This window comes from Artemia sp. Qi Xiang Cuo, chromosome 3 (assembly GCF_049724085.1).
Source record: "Artemia sp. Qi Xiang Cuo chromosome 3, ASM4972408v1, whole genome shotgun sequence".
In the NCBI taxonomy this organism is placed as follows: Eukaryota; Metazoa; Arthropoda; class Branchiopoda; order Anostraca; family Artemiidae; genus Artemia; species Artemia sp. Qi Xiang Cuo.
This window is the reverse complement of record NC_142796.1, coordinates 524,411-537,802: the sequence shown is the minus strand read 5'-3', so window position 1 is coordinate 537,802 and position 13,392 is coordinate 524,411. Positions and strand designations below refer to the sequence as shown.

General features: G+C 35.0%; 1 protein-coding gene across 1 annotated transcript in view; it reads left to right on the top strand.

Annotated features, from left to right (window-relative positions):
- The window catches only part of LOC148953629 (integrin alpha-PS1-like), a 117,409-nt gene that overhangs the window by 70,182 nt on the left and 33,835 nt on the right, over positions 1-13,392 (top strand). Inside the window, exon 5 of the mRNA XM_089087260.1 lies at positions 2,632-2,759. Coding sequence (XP_088943386.1) covers positions 2,632-2,759 — 128 coding nt within the window. The remainder of the gene's footprint in view (positions 1-2,631; positions 2,760-13,392) is intronic.

Genomic DNA, 13,392 nt, shown 5'->3' with positions numbered 1-13,392 from the left:
CCCCAGGTTGATTCAGCTCTACCCAGTGGTCTTAGCATATCAGGGGAGGGCTCATTGGAACGGAAATTAAAAGTTCTAGTTTCCTTTTTAAGTGACAAAAAAAAATGGAGGGCAACTAGGCCCCCACCATTGCTTATTTTTTCCCCAAAGTCACCTGATCAAAATTTTGAGATAGCCATTTTGTTCAGCATGGTCGAAAATATGATAAATATGTCTTTTAGGGTGACTTAATCCCCCAAAGTTCTCAGAGGGAGGGCTAAAAGTTATGAACTTTACCCAATGTTAACATATAGTATTGGTTATTGGGAAGTATACAAAAGTTTTCAGGAGGTTTTTCTTCTGGTAGTGGGAGGGAACGATGGGTCGGTGGTTATGTTGGAGCATCTGTTCATGATGGAAGTTTTCACGGGGGAAGGGAAATTGCCATGAAGGGGGCGCCGGACTTGCCAGCATTATTTATTGGTTATTGGGAAGTATACAACCATTTTCAGGAAGGATTTTTTCTGGGGGGGGGGGAGGCTAGAGGAGGGGGTTACTCCGGAGAATATTTCCGTGGAGGATGTGTCTTGGGGGTAAGAGACATTTCTATGAAGGGGGTGCCGGATTTCCAAGTATTAGAAATTAAATCGATCATTAGACGATCAGAAATTAAATAAAAAAAACAAGTTTTTTCAACTGAAATGTAAGAAGGAATATTAGAACTTAAAACGAACAGAAATTATAACGTATGTGAGGGGGTTCTCCCCCAAGTCAATACCTCGCTCTTTACGCTACAGTTCTTTTTAGTGCTTTCAAAAGAGCTATCTATTCTAATTAAACGGCCTTTGTGATTCAGGGGTTTGTGAATCAAATTTTTTTTTAACTTTTAACGTAAAGAGCGTGGTATTGACTAAGGGGAGAACCCCTTCATATACGTAATAACATATACGTAATAAAAAAACAATAAAAAAACAAGCGATACGGCTCAATAGTAATCAAAACTTTTAAAAACGGAATTTTGATGTAAATAAATGTATCAAAAGAATGTGTTTATAATGCTGATCCTAAATATATAAATTTTATTAAGTTTAGTATTACTCATCAAAGGCTACAGGCCTGAGAAAATTTACTCGATTTTTTAAAGACGGGGGAAACATCCCCTACAAGTGAAAGAATTTTAATGAAAATCACACCGTCAGAATTCAGCGTATCAGAAAACCCTATTACATAGGTTTCAAGCTCATATCTGCAAAAATCTGCAACTTTGTATTTTTTGCCAGAAGAAAAATATAGGAATATAGAAGTTAGTTACGTAAGTTGATTTGTAAAGACATCCATTTAGCAAAAGAAAAGTAAAATTTTTATACAAATAAAAGCTGAATTAACTAAAACACGATCCGGAATTCAATAAAAAAAACAAGTTTTTTAAACTGAAAGTAAGGAGGGACATTAAAACTTAAACCTAACAGAAATTAGTCCGTATATGAAAGGGGCTGTCCCCTCCTCAACGCCTCGCTCTTTAAGCTAAAGTTTGACTCTGTCTCTCAACTTTTTTTTTTAAAACAACAAAAAACTTTTGCGTAAAGAGCGAGGCGTTGAGGAGGGGACAGCCCCTTTCATATACGGAATAATTTCTGTTCGTTTTAAGTTTTAATGTCGCTCCTTACTTTCAGTTTAAAAAACTTGTTTTTTTTTATTTAATACCAATCAGAAACAAGATGAAATTCTTACAAGCCTTGTGTAACCCTGTTTGGTAAAATTAATACATTCAGCCATGCAAGGGTGACCAAATTGAGGCAAAATGAGGCGCATTGTAAAATAGTACTTATGTCCATTCCCTCTAAGACAGCAGTCTTTTGAATTGTGTTTTTGCTCTTTTTTAAATGTGTACCTTAAATCAAGGAATGGCAACGCTTACGGACCTTCACTTTTGTATGACCTTGTTATGTTGAACGTTACTTTCAGTAAAAAAAACAAAAAACACGAGGGATAGAGTTTTCTTTTAAAAAACGTTGTGGCTCGTAAATAAATTGCTTAAAATTTCGTGCGAAAGAAACAATTAGGTTCTGCGTTTTTACTTGCTCTGATTTTGACATAGCAACAACAAGTAAATACAACAATGGGTAAAAATGGGGTGGCTGTTCGGCTTCCTTCTCTGACATGCGCTTAAGGAATAATGTAACTGGAAATGAACAAAATGGAACGGATATTTGAAAGAGTCTGGTTTGTTGTTTGGCTGTTTAGTTACTCTTTTCACATTTATTCATTCTTATTGCCTTTTATTGTAATAGAGTTGAAGAAACTGGCCTAGTGCCTTATGCTTCACGCTAGAAAAAATGTCAGTTTTTCCTTAATTTGTAGATTGTAAAAATTGGTTTTCTGTTTGTGAATAAGAAATCTAAACATAAGTTGGCCAAATAGAATATGACGATTGCAGTCACAAAAATAAACCAAAGGAATTAAGACATACTTTTGAATATTGAAGTATACAACAGTCACTGGTATTCAGTATTTCGTAGCGTTTCGAAGTCGATTTGTCCGTCTTATATTCACAGTCAAACAATACTGTCAGAAACACAGAAGGGGATATTAGATCAAATCGATTTGAATAGAATATCCGATTACGAATTATTAGCATTTGTTGTGTTCCAGGTATGTGCCCATCGATATATAAGGAAAGGTGTGGATTATCAATGGGGCCAGGGCTTATGTTACACCCTATCCCAAGAATTGGAGTATGATGAGGCGTGGGAACCTTGTCGTGGCAGGCCAACGAACTGGTAAGAGCAATTTGATTTGTGGTAATAATAAAAAGAAAATCGGTTAGTTAGTTTGGTACTTTTGTATTATACTGCAAATTCTCAATTTACGCTGTCTAAAACTTGAGAACAACCGGTTTATCTGTCTGTATTAAAAAACAATTAGCTAACGCTCGGTGGAAAACAAGTGGCGGGTGACAGAACACATTAGAATTATATAGCCCAAATTTGTTTCTAAAGTGCTGTATTTTCATCATGTTCTGATATTTTTCGTTAGGGGTAACTTAACTTCACTCCTTGAGTGTTTGCAGTAAAATACACAAGTACCGTTAGTTTAATAGCTTGATTCCACCTTGAATAACTTAAATATCGAATAGTTTCAAACAGTTCGCGGTAACGAACTGTAAGTAATGAGTGACCCGGCTTAATAGTAACCGAAACTTTAAAAACTGGAATTATGATACCAATAGATATATCAAAAGAATGGCTTTTTATGCTGATTTCAAATATATAAATTTCATTAAGTTTAGTCTTACCCATCAAAGATTACGAGCCTGAGAAAATTAGTCTGATTTTCAAAAAAAGGGGGTAAACAACCCCCAAAAGTCAAATGATCTCAATGAAAAACACAACATCAGATTCAGCGTATCAGAGAACCCTACAATAGAGGTTTCAAGCTCCTATCTGCAAAATGTGGAATTTTGTATTTTTTGCCAGAAGAAAGATCACGGATGCGCTTTTATTTATTTGTTTGTTCGTTTTTTTTGTTTTTTTTTCAGGGGTGATCATATCGACACAGTGGTCTTAGAATATCGGGAAAAGGCTCATTGGAACGGAAATTTAAAAGTTCTAGTGCCGTTTTTAATTGACCAAAAAATTGGAGGGCAACTAGGCCAGGCACGTACGCAGGAATTTGTTTCGGGGGGGGGGAGGGGGCCCAAATCCTTCAAACCCATTATTCTGTGAGAAAAATCAGAAAATTATGGGAAAATGAAAAAAATCGGCAGATTTCGGGGGTGGGCGGGCCAGGAGTCCCCCCCTTGCGTAAGTCCCTGAACTAGGTCCCCCCGCCCTTTTTTCCCCAAAATCGTCCGATCAAAATTTTCAAATAGCCATTTTGTTCATCACGGTTGAAAGGCCCGATAACTAGGCAATGCCTTTGGGTATAACATGACCTCCCCCCCCCCACAACTCCAGGGGAAAGGTCTTTAAGTTATACAATTTGCCCATTGTTTGCTCATAGTATTTGTAATTATGTTATGATGTTATGATGTAGATATACATTTTCGGGTGGGGGTTTCCAGGGAGGTGACTTGACAGTAAAAATTATACACTGGGAAAATTTGCCAGAATTCTTATGCAAAATTCTTTTTATATGTCTTTCTTTCTCTTTTCTGTCTCAATTTTACGCGCAGAGTGGTTAAGAGTAATTATCTGGGGTAAACTGTCACTGGGATTGAATTGTCTAGAGGACATTTCCGTGGGGAAGGGGCTCCTTCGCTGGGGTGGGGCCAGATTTCCTGGTATTATTTAAAAAAGGATAAAAAATTAAATAGAATAACAAGTTTTTTTAACTGAAAATAAGGAGCAACATTATAACTTAAAACGAACAGAAACTATTACTTATATGAAGGGGGTTGCCTCCTCCTTAACACCTCATTCTTTACGCTAAAGTTTGAATTTTTTCCCAATTGTTTAATAATGACTCCTGAAACACAAGGGCCGTTTGATTAGAAAAATAAGGCGCTTTTTTAAAAGTACTAAAAAACTTTAGCGTAAAGAGCGAGGTGTTGAGGAGGGGGCAACCCCCTTTGTTTACGTAATAATTTCTGCTCATTTTAAGTTTAAATGTTGCTCCTTACTTTCAGTTGAAAAAACTTTTTTTTATTAGTTAATAGTATATCCAGATCGACTGGCTAAAAAGTCCCAGTCGATTGTTTTTTTCCCCAGAAGAGTAGAATTGAATGTGGAGCAGGCACATACGAAGTTTTTTTCTGATTGAGGAAGGGAGAGTTCATATAAAAACCGTGAACGCAGGTAAATCTTATGAAAATTCCAAGATGTTAAAATTCATTGAAGAAGCTATGAATGAATTCGTAAAAATCTAAAAATTCTTGCCATCATCCCTTCCCTAAGTACGTGCCTGATCTAAGGTATAATCATCCAACTTAACGCAGAAGAAGGGGTGTCAGGAGGGTTTCTCTGGAGGGAGACTTATGCTTCAGGAAAATAGTAATTTGAGGCCCTAATTAGAGATTACCTTGGGGCGAGGGTGCTCGGACCTGCTCCTCCTGGAATCCTAAATTTTCTTGAATTTTTTTATTTGTGTTAATCAAATTATGAAAAAAAAATTTGCCACCCCTTCCAACGGAATTTATTTTACTATTAACATCTAAAAAAATTATAGGCACGTGCGTTGCTTAGAAATTTGGCCTTTCCCCCATTTTTATATATTGTCCATTGATAATTTCTTTGGGGACCTCCAGACTGACATTCGGGAATTTGCAGGTAGGCTATGACCTGAATAAATTCATCGAAGGAAATTGATTACTATGATTTCCATTTTGGCATCGGAAATAAATACCATCCTAAAATGGATTATTTGAAATTATAGCAAAATAAAATGCAGCGCCCTCTGTTAGATCTTTATGTGTTAAGACTTAGCTAGTAGGCCTACTCAGAATGTTGTAAGCTTCTTCTTAACTGGGGAATGTTAGAAGCAAGATTAACCGAACTGGTACACATTAAGAATCATTGCAACTCTACACATTAGGAAGCCTGTACTCGAATTTTGGAAAACAGACTTGTCCTGTCTTAATTCATGTTTAAGATGGTTGGAAGATACCACGACTTCGTTTCCTTTACAGGTAAACCTGTTTAATGGTATGGCTAATGTTTGTTTGAAGGTGGAGTAGGCGTGGTCTCGGTATTGGGTTTTTGCAAGAAGAGCTCATTAGTATTGAGTATGAATCGTTAGGATGAAGTATAAAAAGACTTTCTTTTTTGTCTCGAAGATTTGCTTAGGACTAAAATGAGTCTATATTAACCGAGTTAAAGTACAAGAACACCATAATGAAAAGTTTTTCTGCCTTCTGGTCCCATATTAGGTTTATTCAGGCTTGAAAACTGACATTCTTTACAATTTTTATCTTGGTTCTTTTAAAACTGTTAAGTTTCTAGGGCAGTATCGCATTATTGTCTGTGTTGCTTCATTGAATTAGGAAAATAAATAAGCAAAATAATGAGTTAAATTTTGACAAAGCTTCTCGTCCGTAAAAGTTCCAACATTAACAATCAGTTGATTCCTAAAGACAATTAAACCTCTAAAATACAGCTACATCTTCTCAAGCAGTTTGGTGTGAATGTCCGAAATTGGTAATTGTCGACATTCACCGGTGAATGTCCGAAATGTTTTTTCTCCTTGGATTTAGTCAGCTTTGCCAGTCAACTTTTTTGGTTTAAGGCAAGGTTTGATGATGGCAGTTTAGGTTTGGTTAGCTTAGGTTTTTAACCCATTTCTGATATTTAAAACCAAATTTAAGTAAACCTAACCTAAACTTACATAATCTAACCTAACCCTGCTTAAGACTGATAAAGCTGACTCGCAAAGCTAATTGAATCCAAGCAGAGAAAAAAGGAATCTCGGACATTCGCCGGTGAGTGTCGACGTTGAGCAGATTTCGGACATTCACGGTAACATATATATATATATATATATATATATATATATATATATATATATATATATATATATATATATATATATATATATATATATATACCTTAGAGTAACAGGGAACGCAATTCGAAACATAAGAGTGAGTTTTTTTTTTCATATTGAAAAGCTAGTTAATATAGTTCCTTGGCGTAACAATCGAAACACTATTGAAACAACGCTGCTTTAAAAGCTAGTAATCGGAACATTGCATGACCAGCCAGTCAAATCTAAAAAAAAGTATTAACAAATCGTCGACGAGATTGGGTGATTGTGTTCATTCGAATCACTGAAATGACACCACATAGTCTCGACCAGAGTTGCCTGGTTGAAGATAGCTGAGCCAGAAAAGCAAAAATGTGCCACAAGCATCATTCCTCGAGCAGAATGTGTCAAAGGTGCATTTTTTAAATAAATTTGCTATGAAAATTCTCTAACTTGTAAAACCACCCATAAAAAGGGCCAGAATGGTGCAAATATGCCACATCAGGCAACACCTGTCTCGATTATCGGTGTGGCGCTAAGACACTTTACACAGTCTTGTTCAGTTGTGAGATAGAGTTAAACTTTAGCGTAAAGAGCGAGGTGTTGAGGAGGGGACAGCCCCTTTCATATACGGAATAAGTTCTGCTCGTTTTAAGTTTAATGTCGCTCCTTACTTTCAGTTAAAAAAGCTTGTTTTTTTTTATGTTTAATTTCTGAACGTTTTTGAATTAATGCAGCTTTGATTTTGGCTCAAATTTGACATGACAAATTAAAACGAAATTTGCATTTTATGTATTTTTTTTTTGCTAAATGGTTTTCTCGAAATTTTGTTCTGACGTAACTGACGTAACGAACTTCTATTTTTGTGTTTTTATTACGTATATTAGGGAGTTCGCCCCCTAGTCAATACCTCGCTCTTCACGCTAAAGGTCGAATTTTGTTCGAATCATAAACTCCTGAATCACAAAGGCCGGTTAATTAGAATAGATAGCTCTTTTGAAAGTACTAATTAAACTTTAGCGTAAAGAGCGAGGTATTGACTAGGGGGTGAACTCCCTCATATAGGTAATAATTTCTGCTCGTAATAAGTTTTAATGTTGCTCCTTACTTTCAGTTGAAAAAAACTTTTCAACTAAAAGTTTTTTTTATTTATTTTCTGATCTTTTTTTAGATAATGCTGGGAGATCCGGCGCCCCCTTCATAGAAATGTCCCTTCCCCCAAGGAAACATCCTCCCTGGAAAGATCCTCCCCCGTAACCCCCTCCTCTGAGCCCCCCCATAACAGAAAAAATTCCTCCTGAAAACGTCCGTATACTTCCCAATAACCAATACTATGTGTAAACAATGGGCAAAGTTCATAACTTGCGCCCCTTCTCCTGGGAATTGTGGGGGATTAAGTCATCCTCAAAGGCATATATATTAGATTTTTGACTATGCTGAACAAAATGACTATTTCAAAATTTTTACTGGGTGACTTTGGGAAAATAATGAGCGTGGGAGGGGGCCGAGTCGCCCTCCAATTTATTTGGTCACTTAAAAAGGGCACTAGAACTTTTAATTTCCGTTCGAATGAGCCCTCTAACGATATTCTAGGACTACTGGATCGAAACGATCACCCCTGGGGAAAAAAACAAACAAACAAGCAAACAGGCATCCCGTGATCTTTCTTCTGGCAAAAAATACAAAATTCCACATTTTTGCAGATAGGAGCTTGAAACTTCTAAAGTAGGGTTCTCTGATACCCTGAATCTGATGGTGTGATTTTCATTAAAGTTCTATGACTTTTAGGGGTTGTTTCCCCCTTTTTTTGACAATAAGGCAAATTTTCTCAGGCGCGTATCTTTTGATGGGTAAGACTAAACTTGATAAAACTTATATATTTGAAATCAGCACAAAAGTCTGATTCTTTTGGAGTATCTATTGGTATCAACATTTTGTTTTTTAGAATTTTGGTTACTATTGAGCCCGGTCGCTCCTTACTTACAGTTCGTTCGTTACCACGAACTATTTGATACGAATGTTCAACAGTTTTGAACTATCGACCAATCAGATTTGAAATTCAAAGATATAGAGACTTTGCCTAAGACTGAGTACAGCGTTTGAAATTATGATAGTTGCCAGGTTGCCCTGGATTATACTAATCTTTATGAAAAAGAACAGCCAAAATAAAGGAAATTTTCCACCAATAATTTTATGTTTTAAGGAACTCGTCATTTTGGGTTATACTTTTTTGTCCATTTTTTATATTTTAAGTGTAACTGCATCTTTTTTTGGTGTAACAATTAAAGTTTAATGCTATTTTTTCTAAACGTAATATACTGCGGGCGAAAACTCTAGAATGTCTTCATCTTTTCTTTAAACAGGTATTTTAATGCCTGTTCATCTTATTTTATTTATTTTTCGTTAATTAAGCTAACCTTTTTGCTTGATCGGGTATAATTTTTGGAACATAATGGCAAGTTTTTACCCAATTTTTACTAATTTGATTTTCAAGTTCAATTTATGCTTGGATAACTTGTAGAATCTAGTCCAACTTGCAGGGCGCTAGTTGAGATGGTGGAATTTCGTCCCTGGATTTTTTAAACGCCCTTTTTGCGATATTTACGTAAAAATACAAGTTTAAAAAACACCTTTTTTGTATCTTCATTTAATAAAATCGAAAAAAGTTCCTTGTCCTCTAAATCTAGAGAATCGGGGCTCTTGCGGCCCACCATCAATGATGACAATATGTGGACTCCAAATGCCATCCTTTGGACCCCGGCCAATTCATATATATTTGTCTCGATGGGGATGGGACGTCTGTCATTTGTCAAAATAGCAAATGGTGGACGAATTTTATGCAATTTATTGAAAAATTATGTATAAGAGAGTACAAATAAATATTTCATTACATAATAAAAAATAGCCAATAGCCAAGGTAAAATAACCCAGTGTTTATTGGCGTATCTGGATAAAGTTATACTTTCCCGCCATGTATATACATTAAGTTTTACCCCTATCAGTAATTTTCTTGTCCAATGAAAATCAATATCCTGCTTAAATGTATTCATCTTTGATTGTCAATCAATATCCATAGCTCATAATTATTCATTCATTTTCAAAAGTAGAATTAATTATCAGTCAAAATGTTTCCAACTGCCTTAATAAATCCACCAGTTAATCAATATAATTTTGTAAATTCCAGTCTCAACTTCCTAAGCCGTGTTTGGGTGAAGCCAGTGGGCCATATCTTGGGTGGCCTATTACGGATTATTTTTAAAGGCTCTAATTATCACTTTTGGCTATTGATTAAAAGAATTACCGATATAAATATGCAGGCTTAAAAATGTAAGTTTGAGCATGAACCCCTTCCTCCTAATTTTCTACCCATCGGAAGGAAAGATCGGGTAGGGGTATAAACTCTTACCCGTAAACGATGAAAAGTAAAAAAATTCACGCGTTTTTCCATTAAATTACCAAAAAACCGTACTAAGACAAGCTGAATAATCGTTATTTTGAAATTGTCCATTCTCTGTAATAGTAATCCATATCCTGACCAGGCACGCACCCAAGGGGGGGGGGGGGAGCAAAAGGGGCTGTACCCCCTCCCCAAGAAATAAATTTCTTAGAAAAACCGGTATTTTAAGTTAAAATACCGGTTTTTCTATAGAATTTTTAAAGTCTTCCCTTGGTTGGCCTAGGTTGGATTCTAGCGCTGGGCTAATGTGCGGCATAGAAGGCGATTTTTATTTTGTGAAATTTGCCAAACAAGCCAAACAAACATAGCGGGTGAGGGTATAAATTTGCAGGCAAGATCTGATCTTGGCTCTTGACTTTCCTGGGGATACAAAGCCCCAAATTATGGCTTTTATTCAACTCCTGGGTGAAAAAAATATGGTTTCATTTTGTGACTTTTTGAACAAGGCTGTAATTTAAAAAGCCGTATGCTAAACAGCCTAAATTTAGCAGAGGAACAAAAAAAAAAAAAAAACAGAAAAACCATTTGGTTTCTAGGTTGTTAGTAAAAGGAAAATTTTTGTTTGGTTTTCAAGATAAAACAAAACATATTCAACATAAAAAATATCTCTAGCTATGTTTGCACTTGTATTTGGACAGAGAATTCACTAATCTTGAAAATCTGTGAAGAGTCAGAATATAATTGATAGGACGGAAGTCTTTTCATAAGATTAATTATAAAACATAAATATCAGTTTAACAAAAAATGTCCCATAGAGCCTTATGAATCTCCACATTAAATATTGTTTTACAATTAATGCAAGACATTCAAAATGGTTTGGAAGGCAATACAACATGAATACTGGATCCCATACACAAAGAAAGGGGCTCAGTGCACGCCTTCCCACCACCAGGGAAATTCCAAGTTGTCCTTACTTTCTGGGCACTTTTTATTCAAATTATCAAATATTTTTTATGTTCTTCTAAAAGAATATAAATTCTCTTTCATTTTAAGAGGTTTGGACCCTTAGATAGAACATTTACTCCTGTCTCGACGCATCATTTTCTTTTTCTTGTTTTGTATATGGCTCATTGGAATTGCAATACACACATATATCTATAAACTCAAAACAATCTATCATCAAACAGTTCGTGGTAACGAACTGTAAGTAAGGAGCGACCCGGCTCAATGGAAACCGAAACTCTAAAAAACGGAATTTTGATACCAATAGATACATCAAAAGAATCAGATTTTAATTGTGATTTCAAATATATAAGTTTCATCAAGTTTAATCTTACCCATCAAAAGTTACGCGCCTGAGAAAATTTGGCTGATTTTCGAAAAAAGGGGGAAAGACCCCCTAAAAGTTATAGAACCTTAATGAAAATCACATCATCATATTCAGCCATATAGCCATATAGCCAAATAGCCAAATAAACTGTATATATACATATATACATATATATATATATATATATATATATATATATATATATATATATATATATATATATATATATATATATATATATATATATATATATATATATATATATATATATATATATATATATATATATATATATATATATATATATATATATATATATATATATATATATATATATATATATATATATATATATATATATATATATATATATATATATATATATATATATATATATATATATATATATATATATATATATATATATATATATACAGTTCGTTGATTTTTGAATTGTCAACGTGGTAAAAGAGCCGAAGCTGGCATAACTTTTTTAGACTTGTATACAAATGTAGGCAAATATTTCAAAGCCCAAAAAAAAAACAAAAAAAAGATAAGTTTTATTTTAAAAAAATAGCCATAAGATCCCTAGATGGGCTGAATTAAGATGTCCTATTTACAGATAGGCCGACAAGTTAGGCCACATTCAAACTATTTAACATAGTGTCTTTAAGTTACCGTAACCAAAGCATCCATAAAAAAAAATTATCTTGGTAAATTATGTTTAGTTTATATTATTATGTTTAGCCTTTAGGCTATTAAATAAAAAAACAAGTTTTTTTTAATTGAAAGTAAGGGGCGACATTAAAACTTAAAACGAACAGAGAATTATTCCGTATGTGAAAGGGGCTGTCCCATCCTCAACGCCTTGCTCTTTATGCTAAAGTTTGTAATTGTTAGAAAAAATGGAGTTGTAAAACCCTCAAACTTCAGTGTAAAGAGCGGGACACTCAGGAGAGGACAACCACATAAACATAGAAAATAAATCCTGTGGACTTGATGTTGCTATTTTACTCCTTACTGTCACGTAGAAAAAACTTGTTTTTTTTATTTCATTTCTTAACGTTTTTAAAATAAATGCAGCTTTTGATCTTGGCTCACAGTACATGAATAATTAAAACAAAATTTTCATATTAATTTACTTTTATTTGGTTAAATGGCTTTCTGGAAACTTGTTTCATTTTATTTATGAACGTTTTTATTTGTAATAAATATACGTAACTTACGAATTAACTTACGTAACGAGCTTCTATATTCATATATTTTTAATACGTATGTTAGGGGGTTCACCCCCTAGTTAATACTTTGCTCTTTAAGTTAAAGTTTAAATTTTTTTCTAATTCTTTAAAACTGCCCGCTCAATCACAAAGGTGGTTAAATAGAAAAAATACCTCTTATGAAAGTACTAAAAAACCTCTGGCTTAAAGAGTGTGGCACTAACTAGGGGGTGAACCCAATCATATATGTAATATTTTATTTTTGTTTAAAGTTTTGATGTTGCTGCTGTTGCAGTTGAAAAACTTGTTTTTTTATATTTAATTTCTGATCTTTTTTTAAATAATTCTGGGAAGTCCGGCGTCCCCTTCATAGCAATGTCCCTTCCCCATGAAAACTTCCTTCATGGAAAGATCCTCCTACATAACCCCCGACCCAAGGCACGTACGCAGGAATTTGTTTCGAGGGGGGTGGGAGGGGCAATTTGTTTCGGGGGGGGGGCCAAATCCTTCAAACCCATTATTCTGTGAGAAAATCAGAAAATTATGGGAAAATAAAAAAATCATGAGATTTCGGGGGGCCCGGGCCCGGAGGGCCTCCTCCCTGCGTACGTCCCTGCCCGACCCCCCACCCCCTCACTACCAGGAAAAATCTCCCCTGAAAACGTCTGTACTGTATACTTCCCAATAACCAATACTACATGCTAACATTGGGTAAAGTTCATAACTTTCAGCCCTCCTCCCGGGAACTTCGGGATTTAAGTCATCCTAAAAGACATACTTATAATATTTCCGTACATGCTGAACAAAATGGCTGTCTCAAAATTTTGATCAAATTACTTTGGGAAAATAATGAGCGTGGTAGGGGGCCGAGCTGCCCTCCATTTTTTGGTCACTTAAAAAGGGCACTAGAACTTTTAATTTCCATTCCAATCAGCCCTCCCACGATATTCTAGGACCACTGGGTCAATACGATCACTCCTGGGAAAAAAAAAATTAACACACACCCGTGA